Genomic DNA, 16,879 nt, shown 5'->3' with positions numbered 1-16,879 from the left:
CCTATGTCACTCACAAACATATTAAAAAGAATAGGACCCAGAACAGAACCCTTGTGGCACACCGCTTGTAACCTGACTCTGCTCAGAATACTCGCCATTCACAACAACCCTCTGGTGTCTATGCTTCAGCATAGGTCCAAACCCTCTGTGTCTATGCTTCAGATAGGTCCAAAGACGGGCTACAAGAATGGTGGAAGGTCTTAAGCATAAAATGTATCAGGAAAGACTTAATGAACTCAATCTGTATAGTCTGGAGGACAGAAGGGAAAGGGGGGACATGATCGAAACATTTAAATATGTTAAAGGGTTAAATAAGGTTCAGGAGGGAAGTGTTTTTAATAGGAAAGTGAACACAAGAACAATGGGGACACAATCTGAGGTAGTTGGGGGAAAGATCAGAAGCAACATGAGAAAATATTATTTTTACTGAAAGAGCAGTAGATCCTTGGAACAAACTTCCAGCAGACGTGGTAGATAAATCCACAAGTAACTGTATTTAAACCATGCCTGGGATAAACATAGATCCATCCTAAGATAAAATACAAAAAATAGTATAAGGGCAGACTAGATGGACCATGAGGTCTTTTTCCGCTGTCAGTCTTCTATGTTTCTATGTAAAAACAGGCATGTTGCATGCTGACCAGCTCATCTTCAGTTTTTGGTGCGTGTATATGCACATGCGTTTTGGTTTGGGCACTCGGTCCCCAAAAAAGCTTTGCCATCACTGCATTAGGGAATAAAGGTATATTGTGCTATAATCATTCAAAATAGAAAATTTGGGAATAGAATAAGAAATAATTGGGTTGAACGGAGGCAGCCCACTTAGAATTAGAATCTGAAAAAAGGGGCAGCATTTTGGCTAAATGTATGCATTGAGGCACGGTTCAATTGTTTGGAGATATTTAGCAATAGCAATAGCACTTAGATTTATATACCGCTTCACAGTGCTTTTACCGCCCTCTCTAAGCGGGTTATAGAGTTAGGATATCGCCCCCAACAATCCGGGTCCTCATTTTACCCACCTCGGAAGGATGGAAGGCTGAGTCAAACCTTGAGCCTGGTGAGATTTGAACTGGTGAACTACAGCCAGCAGTCAGCAGAAGCAGCTTGCAGTACTGCACTCTAACCACTGTGCCACCAAGGCTCATATTTGACCATCTGGTATGTGAGCTGGCTCCCATTGACGCCCTGTTGCCCTGTTCTTGTAGATCCCACCCTTAGGAAAGCATTACTCCCAGCGCTGGGCTCAGGAGGACCTTCTAGAAGAGCAGAAGGATGGCGCTCGAGCTGCAGCTACTGCTGATAAGAAGAAAGCGTCTTGGGACCACTGACCGAACTGGACACTAAAGGTATCCTGAACTATTCCGTCACATATTTTCCAGAATGGAAGAGATTGAAGATGCCATTTTACTAGCAAGCTTTGGGGGTTTGGGTTTTTTAAAAAAAGAAAATATAATCTTTATGGAAGATAAATAGGGGAGGGGATACATAAAGCAAAAGGACTATGTGATTATTGGTAACAAATGTACATGAATTTAGAGTATACAGTTATAAATCAAAATACACGCTTTCATATATAAAAGGAAATAAGGCTAAAAAGAGAGAAAGAGAAGGAAGGAGGGAAAGGAAAGAGAGGAGGAAAAATTAAAAATAAAGAAGAAAGAAAGAAGAGATAAATTCATATCTATAAATTTATCAGATGTCGTAATAATGTCAACTAATCTGTTGACCCGATTACAGCTTTTGAGATCTTTACTATCAGTATAGAATGAAAGTTTTGGGTTTCTAAACTTGAGTTAGAATTTAAATTTTGTCATTTTGAATTTGTTCATCCTTTTATCAATGATTCATAATGTTATTTTATAAGTTCATAGGATAGTACTTTTGGTGACGGGTAGGAGGATTGTGATGGAGTTGTATGTTGTCTTTCCTCCAGCCAAATGTACCATTTATTGCATGCTTTGTAGAACTCTGGTTCCTCTTTATCCTATAGTTCAATGGTCATTTGAACTTTGAGCTTTGCCGCCCCGAGTCTACGGAGAGGGACGGCATACAAATCTAATAAATAATAATAAATAAATAATAATAGTTTACTTGCTGAATCCATGCTTTGCAAATAGTCCTCACTTAATAACAGTCATTAGGAGGTGGAATTTCCATTGTTATGCGATGAAATCATAAATTATGTCAGATGTCTATGCCACTTAGGGGTGGCAGTTCCTGGTTATTCTCATTAAGCAAATCAGCGTGGTCATTAATGATTTGACATAGCCGTGACTTCCCGATTTCCTACTGCCTTCCCCACTGACTTTGATTGGGGAAAGATTGGGGAAGTTCACAAATACGATTATGTAACTTGCAGAATGCTGCAACTATTTGGAAAACTAGGTCGGGTGCTAAGTGCATAGATTAATAGGTGCATCTAACACCTAGTACTACAACTTCTGGAACTTTGAAGACTGATCTTAAGAACCACCCATTTGGAGCCATTGTAAGTTCAAAACATTTGCTGAACAATTAGTACTGTACTGTATTTTTTGGACTATAAGATGCAAGCCTCCCCAACCCTCAGTGCACCCAGTTTTTGCAAAAATCGGGCCTGTTTTTCACAAAACTGGGCATTTTTGCCTTCCTCTAACCTCCAGAAACATTCTATAGGCCTCCCAAACCTTCTGCGCTACTCTATTTTTCGCAAAAACAGACCCGTTTTTGCAAAAAAATGGGGCATGAAGAGGGCTTGGAGGTCTGCAGGGTGCTCCTAGGGGCTGAGGGAAAGCAATTTTTTGGGGGGGGGGATCAATTTTTTGCAAAAATGGATAGCTTTTGCCTTCATGCAGTCTCCAGGAGCATTCTGCAGGTCTCCCAAACCCTCTGCACAGCCCATTTTTGCAAAAATGGGATGTGGGGGCAAGGCTTTGGGAGGCCAAAAAATGGCTGTATTTGGTGTATAGACGCACCAACATTTCCACCCTCGAGGGTGTGTGTGTCTTATGCTCCAAAAAATAGGGTAATTAACCAAATATTACTTGTGTAGGAAAAGTGGGAAAATTGATAGCCCTGTTGCCTACTTCGGCTCCTTGCTTCTGAGAGCTATCATTTAGCAAAAAACCGGGGCGGGGGGGGGGCAGAGATTTTATTATCTCTGCTTTATGTGTTTATTAGCTGCAGACCAGTGTTTCTCAGCCTTGCCGACTTTAAACTTCCAACTCCCCGCACAGTCAACGATGTTGAAATGAAAACTGATTGAGATTAGCAGTTTATAGGCTGGAACTTGTTGTTTTCAGTTCTTAAAGGTTAGCATGTGTTGAAGGTTTAATTCCCTTTATTTTTAATCGTATGGCGAGAATCCTGGAGTTGCTCACTGTAAAAGTGCCACATTATTGCAAGTGATGTTGACCCTGTCCTCCTAGTTCTGAGTTGTTTCTTCATTCCCTCCTCTCCAGATGTGGATGCTTTGTTGAAGAAATCGGAGTCCCAGCATGAACAGCCAGAGGATGGGTGTCCCTTTGGACCTCTCACCCAGCGCCTCCTGCAGGCACTTGTAGAAGTAAGGAATAATTTTTTTAAAAAAAATTTAAAAAAATATTTTTTATTGGTTATATACATTAAAAAAGACAAAAAGAACACATATAACAAGAAAAAGAGAAGAAAATGGACAAAATAAGAGGAAAAAAACCTGAAAAACAAACAAACAAACAATAACAAAGGAAGAATGTGATTTTCATATAGTATAAAGTGGTAAAACATCATAAAATGAATAGTAATACAATTTGAAATTATATTTTCAATACAGTTTGTTCATAATAACCTATCGATAAAGGCAAGATAGATAGATAGATAGATAGATAGATAGATAGATAGATAGATAGATATAAAAATTAGTATAATTAAATTTTCGCTCATATTCTCTGTGTGTAGGTCATCTATAGTCAAGCTAATCTTCATAAATTTATGATGCTACCATAGAAATAAACGAATAATTTAAAACAACAGCAGCAACAACAGAATATCAGGCTCCAGTAGGCTCATATTTTCTAGGGGAGGATCTATTGAAAAGATTTACCTTGGTCTCTGGCTTCTTTCCTCTCCAGTCAATCAGAATAGAGCTGGAAGGGACCTAGGAGACCTTCTGGTACAGCTCCTTGTTCAGGCAAGAGACTCTATACCAGTGATGGGCAACCTTTTGAGCTTGGTGTGTCAAAATTCGCCAAAAAACTGAGCATAACTCGGGTGGTGTGTCACCTTGAGAAAAAAACCATAATTTTGTGATATTTATAGTTTAAATAACAAATATGCATAATTATTTAACTTACCTGCTTAGTGACTTCTTTGTTCATCTGTCAGTTGGTTTCTTTTGTTGGTCTTGCTGTTATTTAACTTCTGTGGGGTGCCATGAACTAAGATAAGTGAGGGGGAGGGGGAATTCTTCCAGTGATGGCGAACCTGTGGCAGTCCAGCTGGACTGCCACAGGTTCACCGTCACTGATTTAGTGACTTTTTTGTTGCTGAATTTCATTGGCTAAATCTTCAATTGAAGGTTGGTATTTTGTAGATAGGTAGATAAACAAACAAATAAATAAATATAAATATAAATAAATAATAAATCCCTTCTTTTTTATTAAAAGAAATTAATAATAAAACAAAACCAAACAACCAGCAAATTCAAAAACATAACTATTAATAAAAACAGGTGAGGGTTGGGTTTTTTTCTCTCTGTTATTATTTAAGTGCTTTTACCATATGCTTTAAATCAAGAGTCACTTCTCTCTCTCTTTCTCTCTTTCCTGTCATTCTCTGCCTCAATCATTTTCTCATTTCTCTTTTTTCTCTCCCCTTTATTCTATCATTTCTCTCTCTCTCTTCCTATCTTCTCTCTCTCACTCTTTCTCTCTCTCCCTTCCTTTCTTTCCTTCTCTCTTCCTTCCACTTTTTTCTCTTTCTCGCCCTCCGGAGGCTTTAGGGAAGCCCCAGAGTGCAAAAAAAACGCCCAACGGGCAAACTGGAAATTCAGAAAAACAGACTTCCGGTTTGCCTGTTGTGCTTTTTTTTTTGCACCCCGGAGGCTTCGGGGAAACTTCTCTGAAGGCTCTGGAGTGTGAAACAGAACACAATGGACAAACCGGAAGTCCATTTTTCAAAACTTCCAGTTTGCCCCGTTGGGCGGGTTTTTTTGCTCTCTGGAGCTTCCCTGAAGGCTCCAGAGTGCAAAAAACAGCATAACGGGCAAACCGGAAGTCCGTTTTTCTGAACTTCCCTTTTTGCCTGTTGGATGGTTTTTCTCACTCTGGGGCTTCGGGGCAGCTTCCCTGAAGCCTCCAGAAGGCAAAACGGCCTCCCCAAGGCCAAAAAGCAGCTGGCACATGCACATGCCCACTGGAACTGACATAGGGCTCTGCGATATGGCTCTGCATGCCACCTGTAGGTTCCCCATCACAATTCTATATCATTCCAGATAAGTGGCTGTCCAGTCTCTTCTTAAAGGCCACCAACGATGAAGCACCCACAATTTCTATTCCACTGGTTAATTGTTCTCGCTGTTACAGAAGTTTCTCTTTAATTCCAGGTTGCTCCTCTCCTGGATTAGTTTCCATCCATTGGTTTCCTTGTCCGGTGCTTTTGAAAAGAAGTAGACCCCCCCTCCTCCTTGTGGAAGCCTGTCAAATTCTGGACTACTGCTACCCTGTTTCCCCCCAAATAAGACATCCCCTGATAATAAGCCCAATCGGGCCTTTGAGTGCATGGCAATAATGCCAAGTGCTAATTTCAGGGCTCAAAAAAATATAAGACAGGGTCTTATGTTTGGAGAAACACGATATCATGTCCCCTTCTAGTCCTTCTTTTCTCTAGACTGGCCCATACTGAAATCCTGCAGTCTTCATATGTTTTAGACCAGGAATCTCCAACTTTGGCCACTTTATGACTTGTGGACTTCAGTTCCCAGAATTCCTCAGCCAGCATGGAATTCTGGGAGTTGAAGTCCACATGTCATAAAGTGGCCATGGTTGGAGATCCCTTTTTTAGACTGCAGGCTTTTAATCATTGTAATTGATCGTCTTTGCAGTTTTTCGAAAGTTTCAACATCTTTTTTTTTTTAATCCGGTGACCAAAACTGGATGCTGTATGTCAGATGTGGACTTAACTAAGGCTTTATAAAGTGGTACTAATCATGCGATTTTGATCCTATGCCTCAGTTTATACAGCCAAGGATTGTATAATCTTCTCAGTCCACCTTTCTCTCTAGGAAAACATCATCTCCCCTATTGAAGATTCGCCTATTCCTGAGATAGCAGGCAAAGACTCTGCAATTGATGGGGCAAGCACTTCCCCTCGCAGCCAGAACAAGCCCTTCAGGTGAGCATAGCAATTATTTCCTCTCTTTTTTTGAAGATAATTTCATTCCTTAAAATATTTGTCCCATTCCTCTTCATATTTAGATGTTTAGGAAGCATTGTGGAACATCGGTGTAATCCTAAACAGATCTATTTAAAGTAATTCCTGCCAAATTTCGTGGAGCCTTTTTGCTTGGAATACGAAGAACACCAACCTTGTCTGCCTCTTTTTTAATGTGTGTTTTTGTCTGTTGTAGAAACATAGAAGACTGACGGCAGAAAAAGACCTCTGCCCTTATACTATTTCCTGTATTTTATCTTACAATGGATATATATGGGGGACATGATAGAAACATTTAAATATGTTAAAGGGTTAAATAAGGTTCAGGAGGGAAGTGTTTTAATAGGAAAGTGAACCCAAGAACAAGGGGACACAATCTGAAGTTAGTTGGGGGAAAGATCAAAAGCAACATGAGAAAATATTATTTCACTGAAAGAGTAGTAGATGCTTGGAACAAACTTCCAGCAGACGTGGTTGGTAAATCCACAGTCACTGAATTTAAGCATGCCTGGGATAAACATATATCCATCCTAAGATAAAATAGAGAAAATAGTATAAGGGCAGACTAGATGGACCATGAGGTCTTTTTCTGATGTCAGTCTTCTATGTTTCTATGTTTCTATATGTTTATCCCAGGCATGTTTAAATTCAGTTACTGAATTTGTAATTGTTTTGGTTGTTGCCTTGGTGGAATTTGTAATGTTTTGTTATATTTTTAAGATGATTTACTTCATGTTTCTCGTTCAGTTGCTCTGAGTCATGTTTTAAAGGGTGGTTGTCTAAATCAACTGAATAAATAATCTGTATAGCTTTGGAGAAATCTAGACTAAGTAACTGAAGAAATGTACCAGGCAAAGAGAATAAACAGTGAAAATAGACATCAGGTTTAATGAACTAAATTTGCTTAGGGTGCCTTTAGAACTTGTTAAAGTTAAAGCAAATAAAATACCCCCCAAAGCTAAGCAAGATAGTTGCCATGCTGAAAAATTGTGAAGAAAAAACACATAGGGAGGAATATTTGTCCAGCCAAATGCTAAATTCCACAGAAGTGCAAACAAAACAAGAAGTTACACTGAAACAAGCAATGCAAAGAAAATGAGGATGACCGCAAAACCAGAAGGACAAGAGATTATTTAAGGAAAATATAAAGACGAAGTCAAGCCCAGTAAATAGACAGATACCGGTAAGTCAAATAAAAGACAAAGCAAAGATCAACTGGAGAAAGTAGCTATGGAAAAGGCATGAAATTGTTCTTCTCCCCATTTGATGATGCGTGCAACATTAGAAACACTGAATTAAAGCCAAAATTCTGAAAAGTGAAGTTTAAAAAAATTCCAGAAAAGATTGAAGCTTCATTAGTTGATGATACACTAATCTAACCATTTAAAATCTTGCCAGTTGATGCAGTTAAAAGGGATACTTACTCTGTGTATGCAGCTGTGGCAAACACAGCAGTAGCCAAGGGACTGGAAAACATCAGTTTATATTCCATTACCAAAAAAGGACAGTCTTAAAGAATGCTTAAAACTATTAAACAATTGCACTTCTCTCAAACTCCACTAAAATAATAATCAAGATTTTACGATCCAGACAATCCCTGGAATGAGAACTGTCAGATGTACAGGCTGGATTCAGGGAAATCACAATTTTCAAAATCAAAATGTCTGTATTTGTTTTATTGATATAAAGGATAAATATAAAGGATTTTGACTGTAAACCACAAAAAATTGTGATAGTCCTTAAAACCAGGCCACCTCCTCTGTCCAGGACAGAATTTGTCTGAGGAACAGATGTCAATGGAAACAGACTGCGCAAATGACTCAGAATTTGTTAAGCTCATTTGACGGTTGTTAAGTGAATTCCCCATTGGCTATCAGTAAGGGGTCACATGGCCCTGGGACAATGCGATTGTCAAAAAATATGGATTGGTTGCCAAACGTCCCAAATCTTAATCGCTTGGCTACCGCGGTCCTGCCACAGTTGTGTGAAAAATAGTCATAGGTCACTTTTTTCCAGTGTTTGTTTATTTTATTTTATTTATTTATTTGGATTTCTATGCCGCTCTTCTCCAGCGGACTCAGGGAGGCTTACAAGATAGAATTACAAGTATTGCCCACAAGATCATATGCTGCAAAGTCCTGCCTGTCGGCAACTATGTCAGCTTCAACCACAACAACACAAGAGCACACAACAGATTTAAACTTAATATTAACCGCTCCAAACTTGACTGTAAAAAATATGAATTCAGTAACCAAGTTGTCGAAGCGTGGAACTCATTACCGGACTCCATAGTGTCATCCCTAAACCCCCAACACTTTACCCTTGGATTGTCCACGGTTGACCTATCCAGATTCCTGGATAGGTTAGTAAGGGGCGAGTACAAGTGCACTAGATTGCCTTCCATCCCCTGTCCTATTGCTCTCCTATATCTCCTATACCTTTCTTCTATTCCTATATCTCTTCTTCTATTCTTTCATTGATATGTCTACGGAGAGGGGCGGCATACAAATCCAATAAATAATAATTATTATTATTATTATTATTATTATTATTATTATTATTATTATTATTATTACTGTACCTTCTTTCCCATTATTTCTTAGATATATTTTACTATGAGTATCTCCTCTATAACCTTCATCATGCATTTTACTATGTGTATATAGATATATACCCACTAAAACCCTCATTGTGTATTGGACAAAATAAATAAATTAAATAAATAAATACAAAATACAAAATTCATAAAACCCCAACATAAAACCTAAGTCTAAAAACCCCATGGAATTAAAACTATTCAACCAGATTCATCCAACCACATTCATACTATCAGCTGGAGCAGAATGTCAACACTCAATGGCCCCAGGCCTGCCAGCAAAGGTGTGTTTTTAAAACCTTTTGAAAGGCCAGGAGAGTGGGGGCAGTGCGAATCTCTGGGGGGGAGTTAATTCCAAAGGACCGGAGCTGCCACAGAGAAGGCCCTTCCCCATATGTCCCGCCAGTCGACATTGCTTGGCTGACGGGACCTGGAGAAGGCCGACTCTGTGGGATCTGACTGTCCTTTGCGATAAGTGAGGCAGGAGATGGTCCCCAATGTGAATCTGGTCTTAAGCCATGTAGGGCTTATGCAGGGCTTAGGACCATGTAGGTTCTAAGCCATGTTATTAAGTAAATCACTGCAATGGTTGAGTTACAGCACAGTTGTTAAACGAATCTGGCTTCCCCCATTGATGGTCAAAAGGAGATCGCTTGGACTATTTCAACTGTCACGCGTCTGAATTTTGGGCGTGTGACCCAGGAGGAGATGGCAGCAGTTGTAAGTCACCTGTTTCAGCGCCGTTGTATGTTTGAACCATGTACCTACCTGTAATGCTGCTTCTGTTCTCCCACCCCCCTTCAGTGTACCCCACACGAAATCTCTCGAAGGCCGCATCAAGGAAGAACTGATTGCTCAAGGCCTGCTGGAGTCAGAGGACCGACCGGCAGAGGACTCAGAGGACGAAGTGTTAGCCGAGCTGCGGAAGAGACAGGCTGAGCTCAAGGCGCTAAGCACCCACAACCGGACCAAGAAAGCTGAACTGCTCAAGTGAGAGAGAGAGAGAGACCGACTAGTGCAGTGTTTCTCAACCTTGGCCGTTTGAAGATGTGTGGACTTCAACTCCCAGAATTCCCCAGCCAGCAACGCTGGCTGGGGAATTCTGGGAGTTGAAGTCCACACATCTTCAAACGGCCAAGGTTGAGAAACACTGGACTAGTGGCAGGCCTGATCGTCCACTTCTCAGGCCTGCCTTTTTTTTTATAAAAGTTTTTTTTAGGTTTTCTCCACAATTTCCATATATGCATCTATATTGATTGGTTGATTGATTGGTTGGTTGGTTGGTTGGTTGATTGATTGATTGATTGATTGATTGATTGATTGATTGATTGATTGGATTTGTATGCCGCCTGTCTCCGTAGACTCGGGGCGGCTAACAACAGTAATAAAAAACAGCATATAAATCCAATACTAAAACAACTAAAAACCCTTATTGTAAAACCAAACATACATACAAACAAACATACCATGTATAAATTGTAAAGGCCTAGGGGGAAAGAATATCTCAGTTCCCCCATGCTTGACGGCAGAGGTGGGTTTTAAGGAGCTTACGAAAGGCGAGGAGGGTGGGGGCAATTCTAATCTCCGGGGGGAGCTGGTTCCAGATGGCCGGGGCCGCCACAGAGAAGGCTCTTCCTCTGGGCCCTGCCAAATGACATTGTTTAGTTGACGGGACCCGGAGAAGGCCCACTCTGTGGGACCTAACCGGTCACTGGGATTCGTGCAGCAGTGGTTGTCAACCTGGGGGTCAGGACCCCTTTGGGGGTCGAACGACCGTTTCACAGGGGTCGCCTAAGACCAAGGGAAAAGACAAATTCCCCATTGTGTCAGGAACTAAGGCTTCTATTCTGGCGCCTTGGAACATATGTTTACAATACGATCAATCAGGCGTTTACAGTGGGGGTGTCCCTCTGACCTTCCTGCCAATCAGCTTAAAACTCTATTGGGAGAATTGGCACTAGACTTATGGTTGGGGGTCACCACAACATGAGGAACTGTATTAAGGGGTTGTGGCATTAGAAAGGTTGAGAATTACTTGGCTTAAAACATATCAAAAACATACATAATTATACATTTTTATCCAATCTATCATGAATCGGTATCCTATTTTTGCACCTGTTTTATGCTGTTGTTCTATCAGTCTGTTTTTCCTCATTTCTTTACACTCCCCTCCCTCTATCTCCATTTCCTCCTTCTACCTTCTTTCTCTTTCTCTCCCCTCTCCTACTTCCCTCCACTCCTTCTCTTCTCCCTTCCCTTTCTACTTCCCTGAGAGCTGCCTTGATGATGCTGTTGCTCATTGTTCTGTTTTCTTTGTTCTTGCCTTAACCGCTACCGTTGAGCCCAAAACTGCTGTTGCTAAGTGACAGCTATGAATTTTGCCTCGTTTTACAACCTGCCTTCTTGAATCACTGCAGTTGTTTTAACTTAGCGACACAGTTGTTAAGCAAATCTGGCTTCCCCCTTGCCCATTTGTTTATTTATTTATTCCTTCTGAGTCTCAGGACAAGGCCAGCATAGAAATCAAATACCTACATACATACAGTACATACATGCATACCTAAATAAATAAATCTATCCATATTTATATGCTGTCCAACTCCCAAAGGACTCTGGGCGGCTCACAATCTAAAACCCGATGAGTTTTAAAATTTATTTTAAATTTTTTAAATTTTTGTTATTTTATTTATTTTACTGTATTGCATTTTATTGTATTTTTTTTTTAATTTATTGGATTTATTTGCTGCCCTTCTCCGGGGGACTCGGGGCGGCTTGCAGCATGAAAAGAATACAAAATCGACAATATAAAATCCTACTCCAAAATAATCATTTGAACATCCAAATAATTAAAACCTACCCAAAACATTTAAAACCATTCAACCAACATTCATTTCATCCAAATCATAGTATTCAGCCAGAGCAAGATATCAATGCCCAACAGTCCCAGGCCTGCTGGCAAAGGTCTGTTTTTAGAACCTTTCGAAAGGCCAGGAGGATGGGAGCGGTGTGAATCTCTGGGAGGGAGTTGGTTCCCAAGGGCTGGGGCTACCACAGAGAAGGCCCTTCCCCTCGGCCCTACCAGTCGACATTGCTGGGCTGAAGGGACCTGGAGAAGGCTGACCCTTTGGGACCTGACCGGCTACTGGGATACAGGAGGCAGGAAACGGTCCTATAAGTAATCTGGTCCTAAGCCATGTAGGGCTTTATAGGTAATAGCCCACAGTTTAAATTGCGTTTGGAGACCAGTCGGTAGACAATGCAGCTCACGGAGTGATGGTGATGACTGCTCGTGGGCTGCGTTCTGCGCTAGCTGCAGTTTCCAAACGTTCTTTAAAGGTGGCCCCATGTAGAAAGACTTTGCTTGCCAAGAAAAGGGGGATCACAGTAACGCCGGCACAATGGGGCATAGAAATCCAATTAATTAAATAAATGCAGTTGTCTAATGAAATACGAGTCGTTTGCCAAGCGCCCAAACTTTGATTGCAGGCGGGCGCTGTGACGGTGGCATGCATGGGAAAAAACGTTCCTTAAGTCACTTTTCCCCACAGCGTCCGTGTAACTCTGAACGATCGCTTAACTTAGAGAGCCAGGGTGGCGCAGCAGGTAGAGTGCTATACTGCAGGCCACTGAAGCTGGCTGTAGATCTGAAGGTCAGCGGTTCAAATCTCATCACCAGCTCAAGGTTGACTCAGCCTTCCATCCTTCCAAGGTGGGTAAAATGAGGACCCGGATTATGGGGGCAATAGGCTGGCTCTGTTAAAAATGGCTATTGCTAACATGTTGTAAGACGCCCTGAGTCTAAAGGGAAGGGCGGCATAAAAATTGAATAAATAAATTAAATTAAATTAAATTAAATTATAAATAGATGGATAGAAGGAGAGATGGATAGATGGATGGATGGATGGATGGATGGATAGATAGATAGATAGATAGATAGATAGATAGATAGATAGATAGATAGATAGATGATAGATAGATGATAGATAGAGATAGATAGATGGATAGATAGATAGATGATAGATAGATAGATAGATAGATAGATAGATAGATGATAGATAGATAGATGATAGATAGATAGATAGATAGATAGATAGATAGATGATAGATAGATAGATAGATGATAGATAGATAGATGATAAATAGATAGATAGATAGATGATAGATAGATAGATAGATGATAGATAGATAGATAGATGATAGATAGATAGATAGATGATAGATAGATAGATGATAGCTAGATAGATAGATAGATAGATAGATAGATGATAGATAGATAGATGATAGATAGATAGATAGATGATAGATAGATAGATGATAGATAGATAGATAGATGATAGATAGATAGATGATAGATAGATAGATAGATAGATGATAGATAGATAGATAGATAGATTATAGATAGATAGATGATAGGTAGATAGATAGATAGATAGATAGAGATAGATAGATAGATGATAGATAGATGATAGATAGATGATAGATAGATAGATAGATAGATAGATAGATAGATAGATGATAGATAGAGTGAGTGAGTGAGTGAGTGAGTGAATGAATGAATGAATGGACTGTTCCCAGTCGAGGACTCAACCCATAAGGTCAGAAGGCCAAGGAGGCGAGGATCCCAGGATGACTCACGAGAGCTGTGTTTGTTTGTTTCCCTGACAGGCTGGCCAAAGAGGAAATTCACAGGCAGGACCTGCGCCAGCGCGTGCGCGTAGCTGACAACGAAGTCATGGATGCCTTCCGCAAGATCATGGCCGCCCGGCAGAAGAAACGCACCCCGACCAAGAAGGAGAAAGACCAAGCTTGGAAGAGCCTCAAGGAGCGCGAGAGCATCCTTAAGCTGCTAGATGGTTAACGCCCCAAGACTGCCCGGCCGAGCTTCTCCGTTGGGACCCTAGTAGAGGCCCCGGCTGAAGGGGAGTCGTCAGCCACGGGAGGGTAGAGACTACGGCAGCCTCTCTCACTGGTTTGTCACCGCTCCTCTTGCAGAGCGCTCTTTCAGCCGAGACTCTGGACCGGTGTTGGCTTCCCAGCAGTGTGCCTTCTTCTCCTTTTTGGGCGTGGCTTTGAGCCCCCTGTGGCGGGCTGTGGAATTGCAGCGTCCGGATTGCTTAAAGCGGCAGTCCCTCTTTTCGACATCCGTTAGGGGCGAAGTTAACGTTGCGGCATGAAGGCGAGGCGGAACAAAATCTTTTTCATGAGGTCTTGCGTACCAAATGCCAGGTTTCGGGATCGGTCAGCAGCACAAACTGGAACCCGATGGTTCTCGAAGTTAGATTATTTTTCTCCCCCCTCCTCCCCTTCCGTCTGCCACTCTTCCTTTATCCGTGTTAAGGAAAACAGCATCTTGAAAGCTATAGACCAAGGTCAGGTACAGGAACATCCTTTCTTTAAAGGCCTGTCTTTCCTTGCTTTGTTTGGGAACAATTTATTGACGTATGTCTCATCAGCAACCAGGGCTGATCTAAGATGAAGCAGCCAGGGAAGTTCTGGTGCGGGGGTAGAATTTGCCATTCTCTGCCTGTCATATCTGTAGAGGGGAGGGTTTGCCGCCTCCTGCCTTTCACTGTTCAAACATAATTACAATCCAAACCCTGTCAAAAGATGAGGTCTGCACTACTTGGCTGGATATATATATACAGTATATATATTTGGCAAGGCAGCTATGAAGTCTTTTACTTCCCGTTTTGCTCATTGTCTTCCTGTGGGGGTGTCGAGGCTAGAGTATATTCTCCCCTCTAGCCCCCTATAGAAAGCAGTTGTCCTCCATGGGAAACAGAGAAAAAATACTAGTGGCTTCTGGAGCAAAGGGCTGAGCAATTCGAACCTTCAAACAGTCCGAGGAGGAGGAGAAGGGATTTTAATATTTCAGTGGAATGGACTGGGTGACCCAGTCTCACCCCAGACCAATTCCCCAAAACACACAATTCAATATCAAAGTTGCAGATGGCTAGAAAGTATGATCGGGAAACACGAGGTGGTGGGATGAGTAGGAGGAAGGAGAGATTTCCTTCCTCTCCACCCAAAATGTATATTTTAACCCAGCCTCACTCGGAAACTCTGGAGAAAGTGAGAAAATAAGCCGGGAAGAAACTTTTAACTAAAAAGTCTTTCATTTTTTTTTTAAAAAGGAGATAATGGAGGAATAGCTCTTCCGTGGGTCATGAACCACAAGGCAGGGCAGTGAACCACTTTGCAACACGTGGCTGTTTTCCCCTGCAAAGCGGTATATGGCCTGAATCTATTTTGGGGGGTGCTTCCTTCCACCAGCCGCTTAGCAGGCAACCTGTGTGAAACTCTGGCGAATTGGTAGTAAATGAGCAGGAAGTTGGATGAAACAAGGCCGTCTGCATCTCTTCCTGACTTGGGTGCAGATAAATCACACGCACACACCCAAAACTTGGCTTCATCAAAAAGCAATGTGCATTTTAATCTACCTGCTTGCCTGTCCATCCATCTCCTTGATTCATTTCACCTTCTGGACACAGGCTCCATTATTCCGTGTAAATTCTCACTAAAATGGATCATACTAGGGAGTGGAAATGGGTGTATGGGGGAAATTAATGAATTCTGTGTTGATAACCAGCTTGCAGAAGAGGCCTGAGCACACGTTCGCCTTGGATTATACCCGTATGGACAGACTTCTTCCACCACTAACCGTCTTGAAAGATTGACTCCCAGTTTTCTTAGTCTGTTTTTTTAACCCTCTTCCCCAGTTTGGACTTCCTTTTGCTTCCCCTGTTTACCAGCAGGTTTCAATATTCGGTCCGTTGTGCGAAGACTTTTCAACCTCTGTTGCTTTGGGGGGTGGAAATAACCAATGTAAATGGCTTTTAGGGTAAGAGACAGAAAATAATACATCCGTGATGAAAGGATGCTAAGGTACAAGAAGCTGGCATTTGGAGAAAAGGTCAGAACCATCCCCAAAGGATTAATAAATCCAAGAGCCAAACTGGTTGCTGTGTTGCGTCTGATTTCCTCACACACACACACACACACACAATTCTTTGGAGAGGGGCCGAGAGTCTGGGGCAGGAGTTGTACAGCGGTTGAATGTCCAGTTTCACACAACGTGTGGACTCGTTAAATATTCTGTGCAGAAATGTCCACTACACAGTGGTACCTCTACTTACGAACTTAATTCGTTCCGTGACCAGGTTCTTAAATAGAAAAGTTTGTAAGAAGAAGCAATTTTTCCCATAGGAATCAATGTAAAAGCAAATAATGCGTATGACTGGGGGAACCAGAGGGAGGGTGGAGGCCCTGTTTCCTCCCACGGAGGCTTCTCCCCGCCTTTTCCAGCCCTGTTTCCTCCCAGGAGATTCCTAGAGAGGCCCCACAGAGGCTTCTCCCCACCTTTTCCGGCCCTGTTTCCTCCCAGGAAATTCCTAGAGAGGCTCCATGGAGGCTTCTCCCCGCCTTTTTCAGCCTTGTTTCCTCCTAGGAGATTTCTAGAGAGGCCTCACAGAGGCTTCTCCCCACCTTTTCCCACCCTGTTTCCTCCCAGGAGATTCCTAGAGAGGCCCCACGGAGGCTTCTCTCTGCCTTTTCCGGTTACAGTTTTGGAGGCTTGGGTTTGTAAGTGGAAAATGGTTCTTGAGAAGAGGCAAAAAAATCTTGAACACCCGGTTCTTATCTAGAAAAGTTTGTAAGTAGAGGCGTTCGTAGGTAGAGGTACCAGAGTATTGAACTAAATGCTAATCAAACTGGGTTTACACAGTACTCTAACTTAAAGAGTTAAAAGTGGAATTAATATGTGGGATGGATTGGCTTTCTCAGCTGCCTGGTGATGGTATTCAATTTAATGAAACTAACGTGATTTTCACATAACGGGATGATTGACTGTTGAATGATGATGCACCATCAAGTCATTTTCGGCTCCTAGCAACC

General features: G+C 41.7%; 1 protein-coding gene across 1 annotated transcript; it reads left to right on the top strand.

Annotated features, from left to right (window-relative positions):
• Window positions 1–1,208: 1,208 nt before the first annotated feature.
• LOC139156113 (transcriptional adapter 3-like) lies at window positions 1,209–15,941 on the top strand (the record flags this gene model as incomplete). Its single annotated transcript, XM_070731422.1, is given in 6 exon segments — window positions 1,209–1,311; window positions 1,314–1,349; window positions 3,444–3,547; window positions 6,242–6,351; window positions 9,791–9,976; window positions 13,652–15,941. Coding segments are annotated over 6 exon segments (732 nt in total), but the record flags the coding sequence as incomplete, so codon positions are not given.
• Window positions 15,942–16,879: the final 938 nt, after the last annotated feature.

Source organism: Erythrolamprus reginae, unplaced genomic scaffold (assembly GCF_031021105.1).
Source record: "Erythrolamprus reginae isolate rEryReg1 unplaced genomic scaffold, rEryReg1.hap1 scaffold_297, whole genome shotgun sequence".
Taxonomy (NCBI): Eukaryota; Metazoa; Chordata; class Lepidosauria; order Squamata; family Dipsadidae; genus Erythrolamprus; species Erythrolamprus reginae.
Note: the sequence above shows the minus strand (reverse complement) of the source record. Positions and strands in the feature narration are given on the sequence as shown.